This window comes from Oreochromis aureus, linkage group 12 (assembly GCF_013358895.1).
Source record: "Oreochromis aureus strain Israel breed Guangdong linkage group 12, ZZ_aureus, whole genome shotgun sequence".
Lineage (NCBI taxonomy): Eukaryota > Metazoa > Chordata > Actinopteri > Cichliformes > Cichlidae > Oreochromis > Oreochromis aureus.
The window spans coordinates 32,884,796-32,911,389 of NC_052953.1; the positions used below are offsets into that span (position 1 = coordinate 32,884,796).

Below are 26,594 nucleotides of genomic sequence, written 5' to 3' on the forward strand. Positions count from 1 at the left end.
TTAATTTATCAGTCTTAGCTTTAACTGATAGATGTCTGTCTGCATTGCACCATGCAGTTTTCGGGTACATTTTTTATAAGGAGGATTGCTTAATACCTTACATTCAGGCCATTCAGGCCACACAAATCAAGTCTAAACTATTACCATCTTTTACGTCCAGTCTATAACCTCTGTATGTTGCTAAAATCATAAAGAAATGTAATTTTGGTTTGTGGCCCATGAACTCGGAATGAGTTTGACACTCCTGCCTCGTCGGGTTGCACACTATTGGTTCATTTTCCCATCGAAAGCAATATTTCTGACAGCACCTGAAGGCGGCACTAGGCCTGTATTCTCTCTACTTCCTGTAAGGGAAGCTCAGTCAGCTGTCACAATTTGAGGCGAGAAGAGAGGGACCACAGCGGAGGAGAAACACACAACAGCAGCTAAAATGTCTAGTTTTTCCAACAAGTTGAGCGGGTACACGATGGTTCAGCTCAACGAAATTCTTGAGAACGACGAGAAGCTCACAAAAATGGTACAGGAGATGGACGAGGTATGTAAATCTTTTGTAGTCCAGTGTTAGCTACTGACTCTCCTTTCTCGGTCACTGTGTGTGTTTTTTCCCTCTCAAGCCTTTGTTGTGCTTTCCCAACACTCGCTTGGTTCAGTTACTGGAAATGGCTGTTTCTGGTCGCGGTGAGGATTTAATGTTGAACGTGTGTTGTCAAGCGAACTTAAACGTCTCGTAGCCCAAAACAGGGTTAACCACGGGCCGGAGCATTGTCTTAAGTTTTAACGCTCCGGAGTTCCAAGGTTTCGACATAGCTTCTTCACAAACCTTTCGTTTCCCAGATAACAAAAGCCTGTCAGTCTTTTGTAGTAATCACATACAAGAGTACGACTTAATAGTTACATTTTGGCTCATATATTGACTGTCTGGCTCTGCTCCAGCAGCACAAGGACTCAGCAGTTTCTTTTCACGGTGTCATAAGTCTGTCTTTCTGATAAGCCCACTTTCCCCCCCATATGCACAACGATTACAGCCATGCTGCCCAGAATGGTTAAAGCGCAGACAGATATTTGGCATATCAAGACGAAAGGCTAAAAGATTAGCATTTTATACAGGATTTGCCCTTCTGATTATTTCCCTTGCGGCTGCTCCTCTTAAAACCGTCTCTTCCACTGAGGGTTTTAATCTTCCCTTATGTTCTCCTGCTGAATCAGCCCCGCCACCAGGGGCGTTTCCAGGATATTTCAATAGGGGAGCATTGGAAAAAAAATGCCCCAAAACAAGACTCCCCCACCACCACTCTCTCTCCAGGAAGGATAGATAATCAGATTAAAATTTTAAAAAGCGTAGAAAGCAAGTCCAGGTAACATTATTTACGGATACTTGCGTAAAAGCCACAGTCCTACTTAAGTAATGCAAACAAAATTAGCATTAAATATACTTAAAATAGTTAAAGTCAAATTGGTCACCCTTCTTATTAATATATATTTATTACAAGATCATAACTATTTAATTATTGTGTATATGAGTTTAATATTGGCACTGAATGTGATTTTAATTGTACTCAGTCGAATACTCCTGAGTAGCCAATACAGCGTATTATATAAGTAGATTAACTGTACCCCTGCCCACCAGAGACGTGCTGCTGGAACTTTTTCCCTACCAAGTGCTAAATCCAGAGGAAACTCTTCACACCTCCGCTTTTCACCCAACAGCTTGGACCCGATTGTTTATCACAAACATTAAATGCACATTGTCAGGACATGGGAATTTCTTGTCTGTTGTCATGACGCTGAGGTGTTGTCTAATTTTAGCTTATTTTTTGCGCAATAGTGACTCGCTGCCTGAGAGGTGATGAAAAGCCTCTATTCACAGAGCCGAGAAACTTGAGCACAAGCTTCTGTATATCAACATAAGCTCAGTTTCAGCTTGTAAAAGCAAGACTACAGGCCTTAGCCACTTGGATGAATGCTGAGCTGTGAGTTGGCCTTTTGTGTTGTCGCTCCTGTTTTTCATCCACACCCTGTCTGATTGTCTCTATGGTTTCGTTTTCCCAAGTCCCATAGGTTACAGAGAGGGAGGAACAGGAATGACACTGCAGCTGTTGACTTGCGTTAGTCATAAGATTACAGGAGATAGTCAGAAGAATGGGACAGTTGAAAACATGCCTGAACCACACTTGAAACTGTCTGGGAAATTTTCTGCTTACAGTACAGTGGATAAGAACAAAGGCAGTAGGTGTCATAAGGCACTGAGTGAAACATGAGAGTGCTGAGAGGCACTGAGTATCCAGTTGTAGTATCCTGAATGGAAGTACGCTTTTCTGTAAGCAACAATCTTCTTGTTCTGTAAAAAACACACTGGCTGTGTTGGCATTTGAATAATGCAAATAGCCGTGTTGTGAATTTGTTTAGATTCAGTGCGTCCTGTTTTTGAATGACTAACAATTGCTGGTACGCTCCATCAGGCTGCTAAGATGTTGATTACCCAGTTTTTTTTTGTTAATTCTGTGTGATGTTTCATCTTATTTAGGCTTCCTTTTATGCTGTCCATTGTGTAAATCAGGAAGTATCACTTTAAAGTCTATGTGGTTGTGGGTGCAATCAGACATTGACTTGCTTTCTTAATGACACAAATTATACCCATACCAATCCTGTTGATGGTGTTGGTGAAGAGCCAGCTTTCCATTATGCTGTCCGTTTTGAATTAAGATTAATGTGGCTTATCTTTTAAGACCTTCACTAATCCAGGAATTGTGTTGGTCAAGGTTGTAGAATGTTATTTTCAAGTTTTACTAATGATGCCAGTAACATGTCATGGTGTCAATGAAGACCTAGCAGCTAACTTAAGTAGCACGAGCGTCCGTAAAATCTGGAATATCAGAAATTTGTGGGACACAAGGCTATTCTAAAGTAATTATCCATACAATGCAAGGCATTCTCTCCATTACAAGTTGAGGCATTTTATTTACAGCCACATTTTTTTAAAATGCTGACCAAAGAGCCAAAGCTCTATTAAGAATGTATAAAAATCCCATCTGACAGTAATAAATGGACAATTACCCCTTAATTAATGTTTTCAGAGAGCAGACACAGAAATTTTTTAAGGTTTTACTATGTTCATTTTTGGAGAAAAACATCTGACACTATATCATGTGCTGTTTTACCTAAACATGACAAATACATGCCATCTGTGTTTACTAATATTATTCAACAATTAGAACACAGCTTATTATAAACTAGTCTTTGCATTCCAATGCAGTGGCAGGAAACCTCGCGTGTGTGGGACGTGCACAGTTTTCCCACGCTCACTAAAATGGCAGCTCAGGTGCTTGTATAACCTTATGTTCCTCCCAACCCCGCCTTTACTCTGTTAGTTCACAGTAAAAGGATTCTAATTTGTTTATTTTGAGATTATTTGGTTACATTGCAGGTGGACTGTGCCTATGTGTCAAGGTTCCCCCTGACCCTCTGTCTGACCTCTACTTCTCCTGTTGTGCACCATATGTGGTCAAATTTAACCCAAACTGTATCTAAGGAAGCACTTCTTAAGCACTTCTATACAACATTTCTTTTTTTTTTAATGCTTATTTTACTGTCCATTTTGAAGCCAGTTAAGATAAAGATGGCTTTTATTATTTTGTAAAGGGGAAAGTGTCTTGCTCAAGGTTTGTTTAGTTGGGGAGTGTACATAATCATTCTTATTCTTTTGTAATGATGACAAAGGAAACCCGGGGTTCATCCTTTTGATCATGTTGTTGAAGAGCTAGGAAAACAGCGCTAGGTTAGCTAGCTTTGGGCCTAGCTTTGGGATAGCTTGTTAGCTCAGTAACAGTAACGAGAGAATTGAGACTTTGATACTGGTGCTTTGACCTGTAGTACCTGGTATTGACCATGCAATACCAGGTCTTCCAACACTAGATTTGCTAATTTGCTAGCTATCTTTGATGAGAATCTCCATCAGTAAAACATTTCACTTTATCTCAAAACAACAAAAAGGAATAAGGCGTTGGAATAGCGTCTTAGATGCAGGAATGGAAACTTCCACACTGGTGTTTGGATCTACAGTACTTGTTGTCGAGCATACAATTCCCCTTTTTGTGCCAGCAACCTAAGAATCCTGATTACTAGAAATAACTGAACAGTTGAGTCTTTTGACATTACATCACACTGTCTGAACGTTTAGACACAGCAAAACTGATTTGCCACAATTGTTCCTCTTCTCTGAGTGGAATTCTTCTGACCCATGCTGTAGATTCGAAAGAGCCTGAACTTTTCACCTTTCCACTTAAGAACTCTGCAGCCAGTCTGCAGTTTCAGACTTCATCATTGTATTTCTCACTTCCATAACCGATGCAAGATGTGATTCTAGTTTTTTCATGTTTCTGTGAGTGCTGCGTTACAGTGACCTGAATTCAGTTGTGGTTGTTTCAGCATCTCTCCAAAGTTCAGGTCTGTGGTCCATCCAGGCAAGCGCTCAACCTACATTTGTTGTCATTATTTCAGGAGGGAGGGCAGCGATGTAGAGCATTTCCGCAAGTAAACAATAACATGGTTTTGCTCTGACAGAACAAGCCTGCAGTTATAGATGCTATTTAAAGCTCTGTGTCCTTAGTGGGGCCATAATGAATGAGCAAATCAGATCTTCCAGTAGGAAGACCAGTCACCTGAAGATGTGACAGTGCAAAGTATAGTTATAGTAGACTTGTTTAGCTGCTTTTACTGCATAAAATGTTTCCTCCCCTCATTCAGTCCAACCACTGACTACTTTTAGAAACTATTCCATAAGCCTGGCCTACGCTGTGGAGTATTTTTAGAGTCTTCCTGTGTTCTCGCCCAGCCATAGTTGAGTTTGCACATAGAACATGTTGGATGTGTGAAATGAGTCATCAGAGAAGGAACAAGAGATTTTTTTCTTCTTCTTCTTTAATCCCCTGCTGTTCCAACTGTAACATGTTATTTATCCCATTTGTCTCCATTGTTTCAGTTCATATTTGTGTTGACGTAATACTGCACCGGTTATTCAAGAGCTCGTCATTTAAAAACAGGCGTGGATGGAGTTTTCCACAGTGAAAAAAAAAATGATGACATCAAGATGTTTGTCAGACTTGTTTCTATTGCTTATGGCTCATGATTCATATATATATTTTTAAATCTCTGAATGTTCCTTTTATTATTCATGATTTTAACATTGAATCGTAAGTTGCTACAAACATCAGCACGGTTCAAATTGCTACTGTGCCCCCAGCATTTTTCTCTCACGTCTTTGTTTTGGTCCTCTAGCTAAAACTGCACAAGTAGTAGATGTTTTTTTTGAGTTTTACCAACAGTCATATGAGCTCATTCACTGCGTCTTCCAGGTAAAGAAGCTTATAGTCATTGCTTCCTGCCCACTGTGTGTGTTGAGGTTAACAAGTGGTTAAGTGGGTAATAAATATATTCTGCAGTATAATTTTCAATTATTCTGTTCTACTTTCCCACACTGAGTAGAATAGAGAGCAAAAACACATTTTGACTTACTTGTATGTTATTCTAGGGTTGTTGGCACCACTGTTACACTTTCAGTCATTTACAAGTCTGATTTTTGTCTCTTTTGTCGACTGTTTGTAACAGTTGATGAGTTAATAATTTCTTTAAGAATTCTTGTATCAAGTGTTTTCAGAACTACGACGATGTGTTGAGCAACAATGTAAAAAAACCCCCCAAAATGTCAAAATGTGCACATATGTGTGGGAACATTTATCTAAGATACTTTTAAAGCAAAACTTTTGCAAATTGCTGCTCATATAAAAGTCCTAGCTGTTCTTTGTTACATTTGTATAGAAGAGAAAGCCTTTGGTCTTGCAGCCAAACAGTTGTTTGAAGATGTCACTTTAGATTCTTCACATTTGTTACAGGTGGGTTTTTTTTTTTCTGCTATTTTTTTGATTTCATAGACTGAAAATTTAAAGACTCAAACATTTTTGGCATGATATTTGAAAACAAAGCTGTTGTTAGTTGTATTATTTTTTCTATTAGCATTGATATGACAGTATATTCTGATGAAATTGTCAGTGTGTGCACTAACATTTATGTGGAAAATAAAGAAATCCTTCATATCTTGGATTTAGAATTACAAATGTGACCGTTTCTTTCCTATCTAAATTATCTTCTTGTCATTTTGTAAAATTTTGCGCTGTTATTAAAAAAACAGTTGGTTTGATTGTAGGTGTACAGGACTGTGCAAAGGTCTGAGCCACCTCTTGTTTCTTTGTTTTGTTTTCAGGGTATTTTTCTTTGGACTGCTTTTGCACTCATTTTCAGTCCAGTCCTTGAGCATTTTCAGAAAAATGTTTTGTTGAGCTACTTATCACTCACCAAAACATTTGAACTCGTCTGCACACAACAGATAACTTGGCAAAGAACACATTTTAAATTTGATCTTCATGCACTTTATTACAAGCAGCCTGTCATAAAAACACATACCAAAAAAGCCAGCCAACGTTCAAGTAATGGCTTTGGAATATCCACAAGGAGCCCAGAGAATCATTTCGGAAGAATAGAAATGAGAAGAATTTCTATTCTACTGGAATTGTACAAACTCTGTTTCTGTCCTACATAGTGTATTTCCATGCAAGCTGGCACGTTTCAATAAATCGCTGCACCCGTTCCCCATTTTCCAAGCAATATTTAAAGAAATGAGGCTGCCTCTGTGCCTCTACATTAAGTGTGCCTGCTTAATGTAGAGGCACACAACAAGTGAGTCATCAGGAAACAGGTGTTTACACACCTGAATGGAATGGAGCCCAGAACATGATTTGACCTGCAGGTTTCCTGCCATGACAAATCAAAAACGTGTCCTCACGTCAGGCTCATTGTTTGCTAATAAAGTGTACTGGTTAGGAAGGTTCATGTTTCCTCTCTTTATATTCTTTTTGTTGTCTGCTGCTCTACTCGAAACTTTTAAAGAGTTTAAATTTGACCAATGATGATATTTTTCTTTTTAGATGGAAAATATCCAAAATGACAAACTATAGCCTTGAGCAAGGCTGTTCAGGACTTTCTTTTTTGTTTATATAGATTTTTTTTCATGCATGGTTAAAGCTGTTTAAAAATACTGAATATTTGATGTCGATCAAGGCAGATGAAAGTTTGGGGTTTTGTGGTCAGAATTTGTCTTTCTAAATATGTGCAGATGTTTGTAGAAGATTCCTCTAACCAAACATCTTAATTATTGATGATTATATTAGTGTTCAGTGTTGAAAAAAGACACTTTCTCAAGACAGATATTAATAACACTTATTTCTTGTTTTGTAGATCCAAGAAGTCCAGCAGAACAAGGAAAGGACACTGGGCAACAACCGAACCCTGGCAGAGCAAAACCTCGCCCTGCAGCCCAGACTGGAGCACAAGAAAGAGCAGCTCATCAAGCGCTACAGCTGTCTGCAGGAGAGCTTTGAATCCTATCAACTCCGCAAGTCCACCTTAGGTACGGCAGTAGCAGTGTGGCTACTATAACAAGATAGTTTTAGAGACATTTTTTATTGATCGGTTTGTCTTGAATTTTTAACGTCCAAAGGAAATTTGAACACGGTTATCCGTGAAGTCACTGAGAAGTGATACTTGCAGAAATGCTCGAGGGAACAGCCTGAAACGGAAAAGGCACACACACGGGGTGTTTTGCTTATCGCAGCTGTGCTTTTTAAACTCCTTGTTTAAATAATATAATACACTGTGGAGAAAACAAGTTTACGCTCACATGTTAACATCCTAACAGTAAGTACATGTAAATATCTGCGTACACGCCCTTCACATCATTTCTGAACAGAGTTAACATTTCTGTTTGTGATCAGAAACAGAAGCAAGTCATGCCTGAGCTACTCTGTTTCAGACTGCAAATGATAAACATCTTAACCAATGACCTAGTTAGCTAATAGTTTGTTAAACAGAGGACTGTATTAAATCTTTTTAATATCTTTTGTTCTATTCATTGATTAGTAGTGGAATCAGTTATTGTATTCAATTTTGAGACATTTCTATCCTTTACATTTTTTAACATGTGACTGAGTAGAAAAAAATGAAGTTTTCATAGTGCCAGTAATCAACGTCCCCATCACCCTTCTCTAAGTTTTGATGACGGAGCCAAGGAATGGATCGCTTTTCATTTTTAAAACCCTAAATGGCTAATGAGTAGATGGGTTTGGTTACTTATTGATCTAGTGGTGGAAATGCTCAGTTAATCTTACTTTGGCACTTGTAAGGGTAAAAACAAAGTTCTCTCTAAGCTTCTGTTTTGTTTTGGATTTTTTTTTTTTTGTCTTTTTTTTAATCAGTCTTCCTGTTTACATGACACTTAAAGGTAACCATTTACAACACAACTGTCATTTCACAGTCACTACAGTGTCTGGGGTACTTTTAAGATCTGTTTAGGATTATTTTAGGTTTTTTGTTTTTTGTTTTTTTTTACCTTTGAGAACCCTTTCTTTGCTGCGAGCTACACGTGAGAAAGAACAGCTTTATATGTCAAGCGGTGTCCTGACGTGATTCTATCTGTGTAGATCTACAGGTCCTTCTTAAAAAATTACCATATTGTGATAAAGTTCATTATTTCCTGTAATGTACTGATAAACATTAGACTTTGATATATTTTAGATTCATTACACACAACTGAAGTAGTTCAAGCCTTTCATTGTTTTTAATATTGATGATTTTGGCATACAGCTCATGAAAACCCAAAATTCCTATCTCAAAAAATTAGCATATCATGAAAAGGTTCTCTAAACGAGCTATTAACCTAACCATCTGAATCAACGAATTAACTCTAAGGCTACGTTCACACTGCAGGTCTTAATGCTCAATTCCGATTTTTTGATCAAATCCGATTTTTTTTGTCTGCTTGTTCACACTACACATAAAATGCGACATCAAACGCTCTCCAGTGTGAACGCTCAAAGCGGCCCGCATGCGCAAAAGAAGATATCACACACAACTCGCTCTGTTTAGACCCAGAGCAAACAATATTGTTTGACTGATTGCCCTTAATATAAAGACTTCGGACTTTATGTTTCCAGATTTTTGCTTTAAGTTATTTTGTTATTTACATAATAATGCAAATAACCTAATAATGATCCTTTTTGCTGTTTTAGAGGAGCGGTGCTTCAAAGGATAGTTGCAGATTTCTGTCAGAATCTGCAGAAAATACAGTAAAAATAAAATGTTCACATTTCTCCAACGTTGTCTTCCCAACAGTTTCACCGGATGGTAGGAAATCGTTCGCGATGTCCTATCGGGCGCTTCTCCGGCGCTGATAATTGGCGTCTGTCTTGTGTCAGTGACGTAAAAGACGGATTTAATGCGATTTGACCGTTCACACAGCAGTCGCTTTCTAAAACATCGGATATGTATCGGATTCAGTACCACATACGAAAGTGACCGAGATCGGATTTGTGCCGTTCACACTGTCATACCAAGATCGGATACGGGTCGCATAGGGGCGAAAAAATCGGATTTGATGCGCTTTCGCCTGCAGTGTGAACGTAGCCTAAACACCTGCAAAAGATTCCTGAAGCTCCCAGCCTGGTTCATTACTCAAAACCGCAATCATGGGTAAGACTGCCGACCTGACTGCTGTCCAGAAGGCCATCATTGATACCCTCAAGCAAGAGGGTAAGACACAGAAAGAAATTTCTGAACGAATAGGCTGTTCCCAGAGTGCTGTATCAAGGCACCTCAGTGGGGAGTCTGTGGGAAGGAAAAAGTGTGGCAGAAAACACTGCACAACGAGAAGAGGTTACCGGACCCTGAGGAAGATTGTGGAGAAGGACCGATTCCAGACCTTGGGGGACCTGCGGAAGCAGTGGACTGAGTCTGGAGTAGAAACATCCAGAGCCACCGTGTACAGGCGTGTGCAGGAAATGGGCTACAGGTGCCGCATTCCCCAGGTCAAGCCACTTTTGAACCAGAAACAGCGGCAGAAGCGCCTGACCTGGGCTACAGAGAAGCAGCACTGGACTGTTGCTCAGTGGTCCAAAGTACTTTTTTCGGATGAAAGCAACTTTTGCATGTCATTCGGAAATCAAGGTGCCAGAGTCTGGAGGAAGACTGGGGAGAGGGAAATGCCAAAATGCCTGAAGTCCAGTGTCAAGTACCCACAGTCAGTGATGGTCTGGGGTGCCATGTCAGCTGCTGGTGTTGGTCCACTGTGTTTTATCAAGGGCAGGGTCAATGCAGCTAGCTATCAGGAGATTTTGGAGCACTTCATGCTTTCATCTGCTGAAAAGCTTTACGGAGATGAAGATTTCATTTTTCAGCATGACCTGGCACCTGCTCACAGTGCCAAAACCACTGGTAAACGGTTTACTGACCATGGTATTACTGTGCTCAATTGTCCTGCCAACTCTCCTGACCTGAACCCCATAGAGAATCTGTGGGATATTGTGAAGAGGAAAGTTGAGAGACGCAAGACCCAACACTCTGGATGAGCTTAAGGCCGCTATCGAAGCATCCTGGGCCTCCATAACACCTCAGCAGTGCCACAGGCTGATTGCCTCCATGCCACGCCGCATTGAAGCAGTCATTTCTGCAAAAGGATTCCCGACCAAGTATTGAGTGCATAACTGAACATAATTATTTGAAGGTTGACTTTTTTTGTATTAAAAACACTTTTCTTTTATTGGTCGGATGAAATATGCTAATTTTTTGAGATAAGAATTTGGGGTTTTCATGTGCTGTATGCCAAAATCATCAATATTAAAACAATAACGGGCTTGAACTACTTCAGTTGTGTGTAATGAATCTCAAATATATGACAGTCTAATGTTTATCAGTACATTACAGGAAAATAATGGACTTTATCACAATATGCTAATTTTTTGAGAAGGACCTGTATCTATCTAATCTATGTGATCCAGTCAAAAGCAGTTTTTACACTACATATTTGATGTAATCAACATGTCATTATGGGTGTACTGCAGAATGTGCATTATGGTCATATTTGGTGAGGAAACACTAAGAAACTAAAGGTGATAGCAGTTTCCTGTTGCCAGGAAGGTGATGTGGTACATAGCCTTCGTTCCTCATTGTTTCTTCTGTTTGTCTACATGAACACATACTCGAGAGACCTGTTTGACCAGTCGTCACATTTACTGTAGCAGGCCTCAGCCGCCTTGTTGCCAGAAGTGCTGTTCAACATGTAATTGCACCTCAGGTTGAGAAACTCTTGAAAGCGTTACAGGCTTGTAGCGTCCCTCACCGGCACACCTTCACTGCACTTCAGTGTGCGAAGAAGACGGCGTGACGATGTTTGTGACCTTGGTGACGCAACGGTTGCTAAGCAGCTCACTCAGAATAGAATGCGAGTCATTTATTCCTCTTGTGCACTGATAAAAGTTTGACTTTGGCTCCGTCTCTGCTGGAAAGACAGGCTCTCACAGCTTTCAAAGGTTGTCACGGTCAACGGGAGATTTCTCAGCATGTTGTGAAAATGAAGTTCTGCTAAATAAGTTTTAGTTGTCAAGGAATCTTTTCGCTTGTTACCGTGTTATCAGTGTCAAATATTTCAAGCTCTCTTCTTGGTGCTTGGACTGGTGTTATACCAATCCAGTGTGTTTTTGTGACCTTGTGATTTTGTTTGTTGCCAGCATGAAGTGGCTTTTGTCAAATGTAGGTTACCCAGTGCCCCCCACCCCCACCTGCCATGTAGTAGTTGTCCTAGTTGTGGATTTGCTGGAGAGTAGCTGGGGAGGGACAGCGATGCTCAGAGCTGAGAGAAACACAGTCATTTGACCCAGATGGGAGATTAGACGTACAGTAGCTTGTTGTGCGCTCGTTTGCATATTGTCAAACACCAGCTCTCCCTCATTTCCTGTCTTTTTCTCCAGAAATTATATGGCCTCTGCTTTACCCTTTACTGTCCAGTAGGCACTCCCCCTCTTTTCTACCACCACTATCCACTGCCTTTGAGGACGCCAGCCCTCAGTGGAGCATTGTGCTGCCAGGCAAGCTGCTATAAAACAGCCACAGTGGGTGGGAGGGAGTGTGGAAGTAGGATGAAAGAGGGAGGGAGAGAGAGGCAGGCAGGCCAACAACTCCCCCTTTCCACATATTCACAGCAGAAGTTGATGTGGATTCATTTACTAAATGGCCGTCCCATGATCTCTAGGCCCAGACTGGTGTTGTGTTCACCCAATTCTCCACTGAGCCAGAGAATTGGAGCTTTGTGCGAAAGAGTGCCGCTGATGTGCCTGAGAATCTGCCTTGTTATGGGAGCGAGGTGGAAACAATAAGAGATGGGAGTTCACCCCGGCAAAAGGCTTCGTGTCAAGCATGAAGCCCCGGCCAGGGAGTTTTTTCTTTTTTTGAAATCTAATGGCAGCATTTTGGATTTCCAGGAAAATCTGACCTCTTAACACAGTTTCCAAAGGCTGAAATTCAATTCAAGAAAAATAAAGTTTTACGTTGTCTTGTATTTCCTGAAAGTTTGCCCTAGGTAATAAAGGTAGAGATGGTCTGTTCTTCACAAAGTCAGTGGAAATGATGAATTTTGTAAATCTGTTTCTACTATTGTCCATTATCATTGTCGTGGCCTAAAAGAATAATAATAATGGATTGGATTTATATAGCGCTTTTCAAGGCACCCAAAGCGCTTTACAATTCATTCACGCTCACATTCATACACTGGTGGAGGCAAGCTACGGTTGTAGCCACAGCTGCCCTGGGGCAGACTGACAGAGGCGAGGCTGCCATATCGTGCCATCGGCCCCTCTGGCCAACACCAGTAGGCGGTAGGGTAAAGTGTCTTGCCCAAGGACACAACGACCAGGACAGAAAGGCCGGGGATCGAACCGGCGACCTTCCGGTTACAGGTGCGACCTTCCGGTTACAGGTGCGACCTTCCGGTTACAGGTGCGACCTTCCGGTTACAGGTGCGACCTTCCGGTTACAGGTGCGACCTTCCGGTTACAGGTGCGCTTCCCAACCCCCTGAGCCACGGTCGCCCGTATAAGAATAAGAAGTGTTCTTCTATCAGTCTATCAGCAACTTAATGATGGAATCAAACGTCTCCAGCATTCGGCACATATCATGTAGATGATGATCATAAAAAAGTGCAAAGAAGGTGAGAGCTCAGAGTTTCTTTCTCACATCCTGCATAAAGAGAAAGCAATGTAGGCTATAACAGTTAACCTTGACCTGTTTAGCGACAAGTGATTTAACTTATAGTAATTGTTGAACATAAGTGGAAAGAAATATCTGAAACAAGATGTATACACTAAGAATGTTTTTGTCTTAGTCTTAAAAGAATAAACTTAAGCTGCTGTTTTACGACCTTGACCCACTTAAGCATCATGTGTGGCAAAGAAGAGCATCAAATAATGTCCATTATTTATGGTTTTTGTTTTTGTACTGAAAGGGTTAAAAGGGTTTAAAGTTGTTATTTCTTGATGAGATGACAAGCGGCCAAGCTGCAGCTTTTATCTGAAGTTGATCATTAACTAAAACCGTCATGTTGCTCTTCTGTGTGTTTGAGCTCTCATGGACTCTGTCAGTCTAATTCTCATTGTGTTAGTATTCAAGTCCTCAGCTAGTGTGTTAAATGTGGTCTGATCACAACAAGGACAACATTTGCTGGTATATTTCAGTGTTGGTGTTTAAAAGGGTTAGACAGGTAACTACAATTACCCACTGTGTAATTGTCAAGACTATTAACAAGGTGTGTCTGAAAAAGCCTTCACTATCTGTCATGTTTTCCACGCGACCTTTGGATTCATTTAATGAAGCGTCTTTATCCCAGCATTCACCCATACTGATTAAAAAGGTTACCACTAACTTCCCTGGTTTTCTGTTTCCCTTAATAAAAGACCAACATTCGGAACTAATACACCAGAAAAGCTGCATGAGACTTTGACTGTGGCCTTGGAACACAACTTGGCGTGCTTAGTCTCATGTGGGAGGAAGCACATGTTCAGACAGCTGGGAAATCTTAGAGTGGTGCTGCCAGGGAAAGTGGGACCAGACTGAGATGAGGGGTAGGATTAGGTGCTTTAGCAGTTCCTTTTGGGGAACCCTAAGCTTGTTGTTATAATAATAATAATAATGATAGTAGTAATAATAATAATAATGATGATAATATATGTAATGTAATATATTGATGAAGGGACACTCGGATTGTCTTTACAATTTCTTGGACTTTTCAAGCGATGGCAGCATTTTTGAAGCTCTACAGCTAGTCTGTCTCTGCCTTAGATGGCCACGCTGTACAGTCACAATGTAACCAATTGCAAAAAAGAACGCCTGCTGTTCAGTATAGACCACCAATGAGCCAACCTGTACTGTATTTTTCTCTTGAAATCAAGCTCCCTTAGACCAGTGGATGGTCTGTTCCAGCTGTCATAGGGTAGCATGTTAATGTTTGCACTTTTGAGCTACAGGTAGCTTTCTAGCATGGATGTATACCAGTGTTGCTCTATGTCAGCTCAAAATCTTGATTTATTTGCTCCTCTTCCAGAAAGTCCAGAAGAGCTCATCAAGTTAGACTGGACTGTGTGTAGATGGAGAATAGTTTGGTGTTCTTGGTCTCACTGCCAGGATGCTGTCCCAGCTCCAACTGGTATAGACTTTCATCCCTGCATAGAAACACAAACAAAACTGTGCTCCTCCTTGGAGACACCAGGGCAGTTTCAGTTGACTCAGTTGAGCTTTGCAAGTTCATGGCAAACAGATGTGCTCTGACGGTTTGGAAGTGCCAGTCCCAGGACACTGACTGGCAGCATTCACACGTCCCGCCTCAGCTTTGTGTAACAGGCTCATTGAAACCTTTTAATGCCAGAACATTTGTGTTTAAAGCGATGTCTTTTTATGAGCTCCTTGGTTTGAGAATACATCTGTGTTCCTTTGAGCAGTGTGTAAACACTACGTAATCATCCCGTCACTCAAATGCCTGAAGAATTGTGAACAGCTCTACTATTTCACTTCCGTCAGAGAGCTTACAAGAGATAAGAAATTATGGGTTTGACTTGCTACCTGTATTTGCTTTGTTACATCGTGGAAAACGATTCCGGTTATACAACCAAGCACTGTTAACTCTGACTGCTGCAAACAGCGACCACGCCTCCTCCCAGTTCAGGCCCAGCACAGTAATCTTTGTGTCGTTCCTCTGTCTTCCTCTTCAACAGACCACAAGTCCGGAAACACCTCCCTGGATATTCTGCTGGCCCTGCTTCAGGCAGAAGGAGCCAAAATAGAGGAGGAAACAGAGGTAAGCATTCTTCAGCTGTCACCACGGATGACTTCAGGTATCCTCAGTCAGTAATTCTTATACCTGCTGCTCTAGTTGCTGGTGTGTTGTCCTACAGAGGCTTCATTGTTCATATCTAAGATCCCTGTTGGAGAGTATGTGGGCAGCAAAACAGCTGACATAGAGGTGACAGCTACCTGTCCCATCAGTGTTTTAAGCTGTTCTTCATCAGATTATACACAGTCATGTAAGAACTGTGCTTATCATTAAAAATATTCCAACATCTTTTTTTTTCTCATTTATTTTTCAACTGTACAGAAACCCCTAGCATGAACCAGTACCACACAACCCTAAATAGGCCTTAAAATGTAATAAAAAAATACAAAACAAAACACAAGTGCTACAGCTACAATCTAAACTCACAAAGGAACAATAAAATATAGACGGAACAATACAGTGTGGTGTAAATCGCATTCTGCAGTAGCTCGCTACGAGTTGTTCTCAGTTGACATTTTAATAACAGTGGTGAAGTTCCCAAACATGAGCCTGTTTCTAATGAACTACTCTGAGCTATTCTTTGTCAGTACAAACTTCCTCCTACATTCCAGGCACTTCCCACACTGGATTCATTTGCCATATTCTGCAAATCAATCAGATTACTTAAGTATATATTTGTCAGGGATATGCAATCGGTTTTACAGCTTGAATAACTGTAAATCAGGGCAGCCTAAAACTGTTTCCTCTACAAAAACATTTGTGGTCATCATGGTTGTGATAGTGATTTTTGGTATGAACAGTCATGGCCTAATTACACAGGGGTTAAATCTCAGATTTGTGCAGCTGAACTTCTGACTTTTTTAAGAGCGTGTGGGCACAGATCATATTAGAATGTGACATTTCTTCTGCTAGTCTCAGCACTGATTGGCTGCTTAAAATCAGCTGCTGTGCAAGTCTTTTACTCTTTACGCTCCCAAGAGCACACGCATGTAGTTCTTTGGTTGCAAGTATTGTTAAAAATACTGATACTTGGATGGCAGCATCACATTTCACAAATGTTGACAGAGTCAAGTATATCACTGTATGGCATCAGGTCCTGACAGCATTTTTAAAGTGTCCCAGTTTATTTGGAAACAAGGATGTGCGTCGGCTGTTTTTTCTGGTGTGTTAAAAACATTAGAATACAAGCTACTTGTAAACTGGTATGGTTGCCAGTGTGTACACGGAGTACTCTAATTCTTTTTAGGTACAGTGACTCTAATTGTAACAGATGTTTTACTTGGTGTTTCTAAAAAGTTTGCTTCTTCAAGCATCAAACGCAGAGCTACTCATTGATGATTAATCTCAATCTTCGATCTTACAGTCAATAACTGTACACTGACTGTTGTCATTATAAAATATATACTGTAAATGTGGTAGATGGATGTGGAAAAGATGAGACTCGTGCTTCTGTACGTGTCTGATAAATACCAGACTTCTTATATGTGCATTGCAGTCTCTAACCTACATAGAGAGCAGGCTGCTGCCATTGATGAGTAGTGTTAATATAGTTTAGTAGTGTAGTGCTAAAGTGATATTTGAATTAGTTTGATATGTTAATGTGGGAAAATTGTCACTTTTTGTGATATTTTACTAAATGGAAGTGAGTGAACAGAGAACCCACCATTAGATGAATCATTTTAAATGTTACATTCGTCAACAGTGAGTGATTCTCCCACGATGCTATTCCTATCAGTGTGACTCATGTTGACTCTCTCTCAGTCTTATCAATTCAGTTTTAGTCATATAGCAGCAGTTCACAAAAAAACATCATCTCAAGACACTTTTTGTAGCCAGGTAGAGAGCCCACAGTATCAGGAACAGAACTCTAAGGATCACATGATCCCTTATCAGCATGCACTTTGTGACAGTCGGGAAGAAGGAAGTCCCGTTCTGCTTTTAGAAATTTCGAAACACCAGTAAAGGCCTTTGCACACCAGAGCCCTAAAATTTGTACAAATATTTTGTGTGTTTAAAAAATATTTTTCAGACCCCTTTTCTTATTGCAGCCATTCACACTGACAGCGTAATTTCAGTGGAATCTTTTGCAGCATTTTTATTTATTTATTTTTTTGGATTAATCTTGTTTATTCTCTCTCTAACTCTGCTCCAAATCCCTTCTGTCCACAGAACATGGCTGATTCTTTACTGGATGGGGAGATGACTCTGGATTCGTTTATCGATGCCTACCAGAACAAGAGGAAGCTGGCCCACCTGAGACGGGTTAAAATCGAGAAGCTGCAGGAGATGGTGATGAAGGGCCAGCGGCTGCCCCAGGTGTCAGTCCCTCCCTCCCGCTCTCAGGAAATTTCCGGAGCTGCTTCTCTCCTCAGCGAGGCTGGCAGCAGCTCCTCTTCTCCCCTCGCTCAGCCCAGAAGGAAGCCACCGCCACCACCATCCCAGCCAGCACCAATTCTAAGTCCACCTCCAACCGCTGAGCCACAGCCTCCCTTCTCGTACCCAGCATCTCCATACCCACCCATTCCTCCCCGAACAGGGCAACCCTTCCCCAGCGTCCCCTCTGGCTACCCCAACAGCTACCTCTCTCAGTACCCCCCTGCTTTGCCTCAGAGGGCCCCACCCCGGATGGCCCCACAGCCTGGATTCATCATGCAGTAAATTTAAAAAAGTTGTCACTACTGGAACTCGTCTGAGAACAATTTATTTCCTGTGTTGTCTGCCTTCTTGGATTACGACCAAACACAACACAAGAAAGCAGACCTGCACCGGCTGGTCTGGTCGGCCGAAGCAGATCTCCAATAAACCTCTATGGATTCCTGCTCACATCTCATTCTCACCAACAATCCTCCAACAACAAAAAGATGAGCTCGTCTTCGACTCTTGTCCAGCCTGAGCACCTTTAGAGGAAGTGCAGCAGGCTGTGGTGACAGCGTGAGTCTGCAGGCTGCTGAGCTGGGACTCCTCATTTATCAGCACTTTCTGTCTCCCAGCCATCTTCTCACCTTCCCTCAAACATGTTCCTCAACTTTTTATGATTATTGCGAAAAAAAAAAAAAAAAAAGGGTTCGATTAGTCATTTCCATCTGCAGAGCACTAATTTACTGATACCTTCAATGCAAGCAAGGAGAGACCCTAATTACTGTGCAGTTTAGATGAAAATAGTTCCCAGAATATTCAGGCGAAAACTGCATCTATGCTGTGACTTTTTTTTCTAAATAGGAAACATTCATAAGGTACATAGAAATCTTTGAATTTCAGCATCTTCTTATAATAGAGTACTGAGTTATGTTAATAATAGCCAGGATAGACTGATCGACACGTGTAAAAGAATGGCTGACTGGTCCATCTCAGGGCACAAGTTTTTAAAGGGGTTGTTGAGGAAGGCGATGGGAGGCTGAGCTTGTAAGAAATAGAGAGCGAGTAGGCCGGTGTGGCCTCGCATAATGAAGGATTCGTGTATAGCCATACAGTACACTCAAGATGTGTGTTGTTGTTCGTTTTGTTTGTTTGTTTGTGGGTTCCTGTGCTACACTCCTCTTTTATGATGTCGTTAACACCCTCAGTTGGGGTTGGAAGTGATGCCAACAGTTCTTTGGATCTCATCAGTTTTCTGTCACACTGAGCACCAAAGACTTCCCACATCATTCCGCGTTAGTTTTTTCTTTTTAATGTAAACAGTAGGGTTATGTACCATCGTTCCTAACGTATCTGTTTGTGATATTGAGCTAAAACACTCTTCTTATGTACATGCAAGCCAGGTGTGCTGATGGGAGGCAGAGGTCAACCTGGTGTGGGAGAAACATTATTCTGGTGCAATTGTTTTGGAAAAAAAATCCATTTTTTCCCCTCTCCTCCTGACTGCGGTCGCTGTGCACTGTTGAAGAGCCACGAGTGCCTACACTTGAAGTGACGTTGATGACGTCTTGCTGACTACTCCAAGTTTCTTTATGTTCACATGGAGAACCCCCACCTCCCACCCCGGCCTCAGATTAACATGAAAAATGAAAACAAAACAGGTTGAGCGTTATCTCCTCCCTCTCTCGCTGACTCTCTGTTCCACGAGACAGTTTAGAAAAAGAAAAAAAAAGCCTGACTGTTTTTGCTTTCTCACCGGTAGCAGAAAGCCCATACTTATGTGCCAGAGAGACGGGACACTCCCCCAGGCTCTGTGCCAAGTGGTGCTTTTATTTCTGCTTCCAACTCCTGGAGGGATCTTACTGGTTTTTGTATTTAGTGTTTCCCTTTCTCTTTAATTGGTAAAATAACAGGGCTCGTCAATCACTTGTGTCATGTCTCATGTGGTTGAACTTCACATGCAAGCAAATGTCAGCAGGAAAAAGCAGAAGCTAAAGCATCAACGTCTCTATGAACCAGCATTTCTAACGACTAACAACTGATAAATCTTTCGTGCATGGCCTTTGTTCTGTGTTCATTTTGAGGATTCCTATTTAATACTACTTCCTTTTTTTAGCTCTTGAGCTGCTTTTTGTGTTCGAACTGATCCTCTGCATCCATGGTTTTATATGTGATTGGTGATAATTTCAGTGTAATGTTGTAGGTATTTACTTATAATGAATGTTTAAGTGGAATTTATTGCTATTTTCAAGTTCAATAAATCTGTTCTTTTTGTATCTGTTTTTCTGCAGGGCTTTTTCTGTAATCCACAGTTTCCTCAGAGTTTCACAGAACGGTTGCTTTTTGACAATGAAATAAGACTGCCATCTAGTGTTCCATAGTTTTTATGCAATGAAAATGTCCTCTAATGTGGGCAACGGTGCCACAATTCGCACAGTGCTGTGCAAAAGTCTCGAACCACCCCTCGTTTCTTCTGTATTTTTTTTTCCAGGAAAATGCAAAGTAGGTGCAGCAATTTATCGAAAGGCACAAACATAAATGGCAAAAACAGGCAAAAGCAGTTTGTACAAATCTTCTGTGAACAGATGTACAGCTGTACGTGATTGTTGGACCTGCCCTTTCTTCTTTTGTCCTCCATGCCTCTAGTTTTAGACTAATAGCTCTTTGGGAATCACCTTGTTGCTGCAAAAATGCTATTTTATGTCTGTTGTCTGAGTTGTCTATTGTGCATAGAGACAGCTTTGATCTATCCCTTGGTTGGTGCCTTTTGATGCTGGAATTCACGGGTCAATGTTAAGTAGCCTAGCAAACAAAACAAAACAAAAAACCATTCCTGTAAAATTGGTTAGATACAAAGACTCAACTGAAAAGCGGCTAGTGTCCAAAGAAAAACTTTTAAAGACCGACAGAGAGCCTGGAGGCTTATTGCTCAAGAGCACTTAAAAGAATTACAAAGAAGTCTAATTCCTTTAAAGGAAGGCATAAAGAAATGAGGGGTGGCTCAACAGTTATGCACGATGCTCTAAATCTACAAATACATGAGCTGGGGGAAAAAACAACTAAACTCTGGATTTCTGCATCTTAATCTAATTCACACTGTTATACAAAACAAAACAGAATTATATTCAGAACTGCTTTTCCCAGCCTGCACTGTGAGTAATTACTCACTGTGCTAAAAATAAATACAGCGGATTGTATAGAAATCTATCACAATTTCAAATTAAACTCTACATTTATTTGATATAAACGTGTGTCCATGCAGAGTGGTTGTCCACTACAATATGATTAGGTTAAATAGGCTACTACATCATAAATGTTGTGTCTTAATAAGAGGTGTTTTTGAATGCATGCAATGGAAAAACCTACTTTGTCTCTCGTTGGACCTGTAAGTGCACTGAAACACAACAGTGTGCACCTTTACTGAATTCAAAGCTATTCCTTGAGAAAAAACATGAGCCTTTAGTCACACTTCTATGGGTACTAAATAATCTCTAAAGTGGATCTACTTAGCTAGCTTTACATGATTCAATAAAAAATATCTATCTTAAATGGGTGAGGCTCGTCCTCCATTGACAAAGACAAGCATTTTTTCCTCTTATGCCACACCCTCTCTTAAGCCAGCTTTCTTCTAATTGGCTGCTTCTAACAAACAGAAGGTCTAAACAGCAGGATAGTGGAGCAGAGTTGCTGCACTGAACAGTAAGAGCTGAGATTCTGAGATGACCGTATTAAGCATATCCCCTCAATTTGACATCATTCCGATTCAGGTTTTTAAAAAATGTATGAGCTGAGCAATTAAAGCAGTCTGAAGCCTGAGCTGCTGGCTCACATGATTACTTTTACCTCGTAATCGGACATTTTAACAATAACCATTCACATGTTTAAGTCTTCCTATAGATTCTAAATCCTTTCTTATGTATACATTTTCTATATAAGATCACACATTCTAAAGTATCAGCTAAAACCAGTTTCCAAGTTATACGATCGAACTTTGCACTTGGAAACCAATAAAACTAAGGAAGCGTTCAATGACAGTTAGTAAAATGACAATCCAAATGAGAACGCCAGAGGGAGACATTGTCACGTTTGACATAGTAACTTGTTATTAGCTGGCGTGGTATTTGGTGGCAGTCTCTCCATTCGCTTATATGTAGCAACCAAGCAAACTGCGGGTTACTTTAAAAAACAGACAATACGAAGAAGTGGGTTTGTGGTTTCGAACCCACCCTTAAATCACGTGTTGCGTTTCCATAGTCACGTCACATGGGCTCCACCATGTTGTAGGAAACCCGCCGCTGCTCCTCACTCACTGCCAGATTAGAGTTTAATCCGAGGAGGAGGAGGAGGAGGAGGTGGAGGAGGATACTCTGTCAAGACGCTGTCTGCATCTCGGGAGGACTTGCGCTCTTTATGCATTCAGAATAATCGCGATTCGCGTGCTGCTGTCACTGTTTCCTTCAACGAGCGCCCTGCACACTGAAGATGAAACGCCAGTCTTCCGCTGCTGTCTTTGCCTGTCCGCCGACTTGCCAATACGTTAAGATGTTAGCTGGCTAACTAGCTGAAAAAGAGTAACTAAATCGGATTAGCTGCTAACGGCAGCCTCCCTCTGGGTAACAACCGGGTATTATTTGCTGCGCTTGACAAATATAGACCATCAAGCGCTTGTCAGTGTTTGCGTTAATTGTATTTCTACGACAGTGTCAAAATTCCTATTTTGTGCTTTAGTTATTCGCTAGTGTTAATGTTTCTGCAAGCTAGCTACGTTATTAGCTAGTCAAACCACAACAAAAGCTGGACCTCTGTCGTTCTCTAGTCTGTACAGTTCGTTAGGGAGGGCGAACATAGAAGTAGTAGTGCCTCTGAACCCCCACCCCCCCAGCCGAAAGTCAAGACGGAGGTGACGGCCAGACTTGGGTGCTAGCTGGTCCTGAGGCTAGCGGGCTGAGAAGTGTTCGAGATTTAAGCCCCGACACATTAGCGTTCAGTGGAAACATGTCAGGAAAGGATAAAGACAAGCCGGAGAAACAGTCCACAACGGAACGGCTCATAAAAGGTGAGAGTCTCTCACAGTACCAGCGCATCATGCATGATTTGACTAGAAGCTAACGTTTGGTACAGAAAACCACCTGTAGCTTTTGAAGAAACTTTGTTTAAACACACTCGGGCTGTTGCATGACAGAGTTGCACTTGATGGTTATACCTGGTCACACAAGTCACGCTTTATAAAGTGACATATACACTTAAAGTCTCACCTTATCATCAGTACGTGTGTGAATACTAATGTGTATTAGTGCAGTCTCATAAGCCTTTCAGTTTTATCAGGGGGATGCTCAGATATCTGTGGATGGACCTGAATCAGGTCAAGATCATGATTTCATAAAAGTATTATTTCCACACTTGGCCACTGGTACCTATGCCAGTGATCGCAGCTTGGCACAAATCAAAGCTGAGAAGCCGCTCTCTCCGGTTACCTTGATATTTCAGATGAATGAAATCTAAAATCGTGAGGCCTTCTCTTGGGAATACCCGAGGTCTGCTCGGGTTACCAGCGGAGCTCGACAAGACAGATTCCTTCACGCTTACATCGTCCAGGCTCATTGGACAGACTGGGCGAACATCTGTTGTGTCTCCCGTATGATGGCTGAGGCATAGCTAAGTCTGAGGTAGCCCCCCAAAGAAAGAGAGTCTAACCCCACCCCTGTAACCACCACCACTTGCTTCTTAATGCCAAAGCAGCCTCCATCTCTGTCTGCAAGGGCACTAGTAGAGTGTCCTGCCAGGGGACTGGAATGCTGAAGTGTGAGCCAGGAGGGAGAGAGTGAGTTAATTGTGGAAAGAATCTCCCCAGTGATGTTCCCAACATGGCCAGCCACATGGTGGAGAGAGAGAGAGAGAGCGCATCAAAGTGACAGGGAAGAGAGAAGGACTGTAGATTGAAGTGAGGCTCGGTTTCTTATTAGTGCAGTTAAAAAAAAAGTTTAAAAACCCACCGCAAAACACTGCTATGGGTTTGGGTCTACCGTCTAACCTGTGACTGTAAGAGGGCTTAACTGATAGACCTGTTAAGACTAATGCTCCTCTGGTTGTGTAAGTCAGCAGTTAAGCTCATTCACTTCCTTTGACCTGGTAGCTCAATCATTCGGTCATTAAACCTGGTATTTCGTCCCTCAGGCTGAGTTGGGTCTGACAACTGAGTGATGCCGCAAGACCCTCAGTGAAGATGAGATTTGGCCCTTCGTAAAGATTCGTGTCACTTTTGATCCGCATCGAACTCGATTATTGCTCCGTGTTAAATCTGACCCTGCGCCTAAAATAAAATCAGAGACGGGCTACAGGGGCAGCGGATGCAACTACCACCCCACTTGATCGAGTGACTGAGACGGGAAATTAAAACCCAGGCTGTGCCTGTTTAGCTCGTGAAGGGTAATGCATTCACTGATAATTAGAGCAATCTGAAGTGGACTTGACAATTCATGCAGCCACAGTGCACTGCATTCATCTCTGCCCAGCCGCATCTTTGTAATTCAATCCTCCCCCATTGTGTGGATTTTGAAACAATAGCGAACATATTCGAGACGCCGGCTCATATCACTGTCCAAAACATTATCCTCAGCGGGCAGGATGGCAGATAGTCGCGTCTTTGTTTCTTGAATCGTTTGTTGTCCTGCCAGGCTGTGGGTGTTGATGCGGTGCAGTAGCGGCCCTGCGTCTGTGTGTGTGTGTAGTTTTGAAGAGTTCATCAAACATTAATGCTAATTAGGCCAGGCAGCCTCTAATAAGAAGCCACTCTCAGGGCGGTGGCAGCTTAATGTTATATTATTAGCTTATTATTTTTAACAAAACATTTTTCTTCACTGGGTAAATGAGCGGGTTGCTTCGCTCCCCCCCCTACCACAAAGTGGAGTGTGTGTGTGTGTGAGTGAGTGAGTGAGTGAGTGAGTGAGTGAGTGAGTGAGTGAGTGAGTGAGCGTATGTGTTTACTGGCAGCCAGAGGTTCATTTGTATCTGTGTTTGAACAGACAGCTCCAGTCTTGATTGTGCAGGCAAATCAACCCCAGAATTTATTATTACTGCTATTATTATCATTACTGGAGGACAGCAGGCTCTTTCCTGTTGAGCTGCATGGCTTGTTCACTCCACTGGCACTGAGAAAAGTTATTGTCAAGCATGTGAGGGGAATGGGGGGGGGGGATTACCAGCTAGCCTCCAGGCAATTGCTTGTAAATTTGGTCAGCGCTGCTATTGCCTGAAATGTTTAACAGTCAGGTTATGTCACGTGCACGACACAACCCATTCTGTATCTTTATGATTTTTTTTTTTTTCTCAAACAGGGCCTGCTCTGTCTGTACAGGAACCTTCTTCCAGTGTGACAAAGCTTTTAAGTAAACAGCCCCTGAATCTCGAAGCCCTTGCTAATAGAGGCTTTACCTAATCTGTTCTTAAGGCTCGTACCTCAGCTTACAGCTCTCTTTGCGGCCGTGCCTCGTAGGCCTGGGAGCACTTACTGTTTATTTATACCACACTAGCCAGTGCATGACAGCTTGTCCTCAACACAGGCTAGTCAAGTCGGAGCTTTTCCACTACAAGCCAGGCTGTAGTCTGTCGCCCAAATAACATCTTGTGACTTATTCACTTGCTTTATTGCACCAGCAATAAAAACATGGCATTTATTTCCTTGTGGGGGGAAAAAAAACAATCTGCAGATCTGCCTCTAAACTCCTAGTCTAGACTCATGGCATGAGCTTGAGTGACAAATACATTTGGCAACCCCAGGCACCACATCACTGATTAGTAAAAACACCCACACTTAAGTCTGAATCCCCTTTTTTTTCTCCTCAAATTGCAGTTTGATTTACTGTGTGTGGGTGTGACAGTATTCTCAGAATTCCTCTCTCTCGCCTTTCTGCAATCATTGCCGCCTGCACCACTTAGCCGATACTGGTGTTTGTCTCCTTCCACGGTTCCTGTGAGGAATGAGTTTAAAAGAAGGGTCATCTGCACGATCCCAGATCGGCTCACCTCATTATGTGTGCCATACAGACGGTGGCTTTACACCATAATTAATTGGTAGCATAATGCATTTGTGTTTGCTTGGTCTGTTGTTGGGCGTACCAGGCATAATCCGTTTTACCTCTCAGACCCAGGCAGTGAGAGCTTGGATCTCCCTCCACTATTGTTTTGAACTAGCGCAGATTAGTCGGCAGCTATCTGCTCCTGCAGCTTTATGAACCCATGATGCCAGTGTTGGAGCACTAATCTGCACTGTGGACACTGTTTTAAAACAGTTATGCAATTTTGATATAATTCCCTTCATTATAGTCTCTTGTCAGAGAGCTAGATTAAATATTGCTTCCGTGATTACTGGCTAAACTAAAACGTGTTGTTTTCCATACACGGTAAGCTAATGCCCCAACTGCATTGCTGTCACACTGCCGGGTTCTCTGTGATACATTTTCCAGGTTTACTTGTTACTCGCTTAATTGTGTTTTGATCGTGATGCTTTCAGGTCTCAGCCTCAAAAGCACTGACCTTTAGTGATGATGGTAAAAGGATTGTGTAGGTGGTGTGGAGCAGCTTATGGGGGGAGGGAGGGTGCGGCTGGGGGAGGGGGGGTTAAGTGAGGTGCAGGGCTTCTTGTTGTCTGTCTTGTGCATCTCTCACATGGAGTTATCATGTAGGTGTATGCGTCGCTGCTTCTGTGCAAGTAACTTTGTCTTGGCTCAGTCAAGGAAAATGTCACACCTCATGATTTCAACTGAAGTGAATACAGGCTGAGATCCATAATGTTTTTTTTTTTTCTTTACTGCTTTTTTCTTTTGTGTTACTTCTGGGATAATCTGTCCTTATGTATCAGTACTACTTCTAAATTAACATTTTGATCCAAGGTGGACTGCTGGGACCACACAGTCTTATTCTTCTGATGCCTTCTTCCTTTTCAAAGGGAGGTTTTCCTCCCCGCTGTCACCAAGTGCTAATCGGGGTAGCGTTATTGTATTTGTCTCTATATTATTGAAATGAAAACTCTAATAAAACTGTT

The 26,594-nt window shown here is 41.7% G+C and overlaps 2 protein-coding genes across 2 annotated transcripts in view; both read left to right on the plus strand.

Moving 5' to 3' along the window:
• The first annotated feature begins 332 nt into the window (after positions 1-332).
• vps37ba (VPS37B subunit of ESCRT-I a) lies at positions 333-19,830 on the plus strand. Its single transcript, XM_031740856.2, has 4 exons — positions 333-535; positions 7,288-7,459; positions 15,141-15,223; positions 17,369-19,830. The coding sequence occupies exons 1-4, from the start codon at positions 431-433 to the stop codon at positions 17,855-17,857; spliced, it is 849 nt and encodes a 282-aa protein (XP_031596716.1). The 5' UTR covers positions 333-430; the 3' UTR covers positions 17,858-19,830.
• A 1,863-nt stretch (positions 19,831-21,693) lies between these two features.
• Positions 21,694-26,594, plus strand: part of ppp3cca (protein phosphatase 3, catalytic subunit, gamma isozyme, a) — a 34,372-nt gene continuing 29,471 nt past the window's right edge. Inside the window, exon 1 of the mRNA XM_031740872.2 lies at positions 21,694-22,610. Within this exon, the coding sequence (XP_031596732.1) occupies positions 22,550-22,610 (61 nt within the window). The 5' untranslated portion in view covers positions 21,694-22,549. The remainder of the gene's footprint in view (positions 22,611-26,594) is intronic.

What these genes read in the sequence shown, in the direction of transcription:
- vps37ba (XM_031740856.2), top strand. Translation starts at nt 431, where the DNA reads ATGTCTAGTTTTTCCAACAAGTTGAGCGGGTACACGATGGTTCAGCTC. An exon ending in TGGTACAGGAGATGGACGAG is followed by an intron (nt 536 to 7,287) that starts GTATGTAAATCT and finishes CTTGTTTTGTAG; the next exon opens with ATCCAAGAAGTCCAGCAGAA. An exon ending in AAATAGAGGAGGAAACAGAG is followed by an intron (nt 15,224 to 17,368) that starts GTAAGCATTCTT and finishes TTCTGTCCACAG; the next exon opens with AACATGGCTGATTCTTTACT.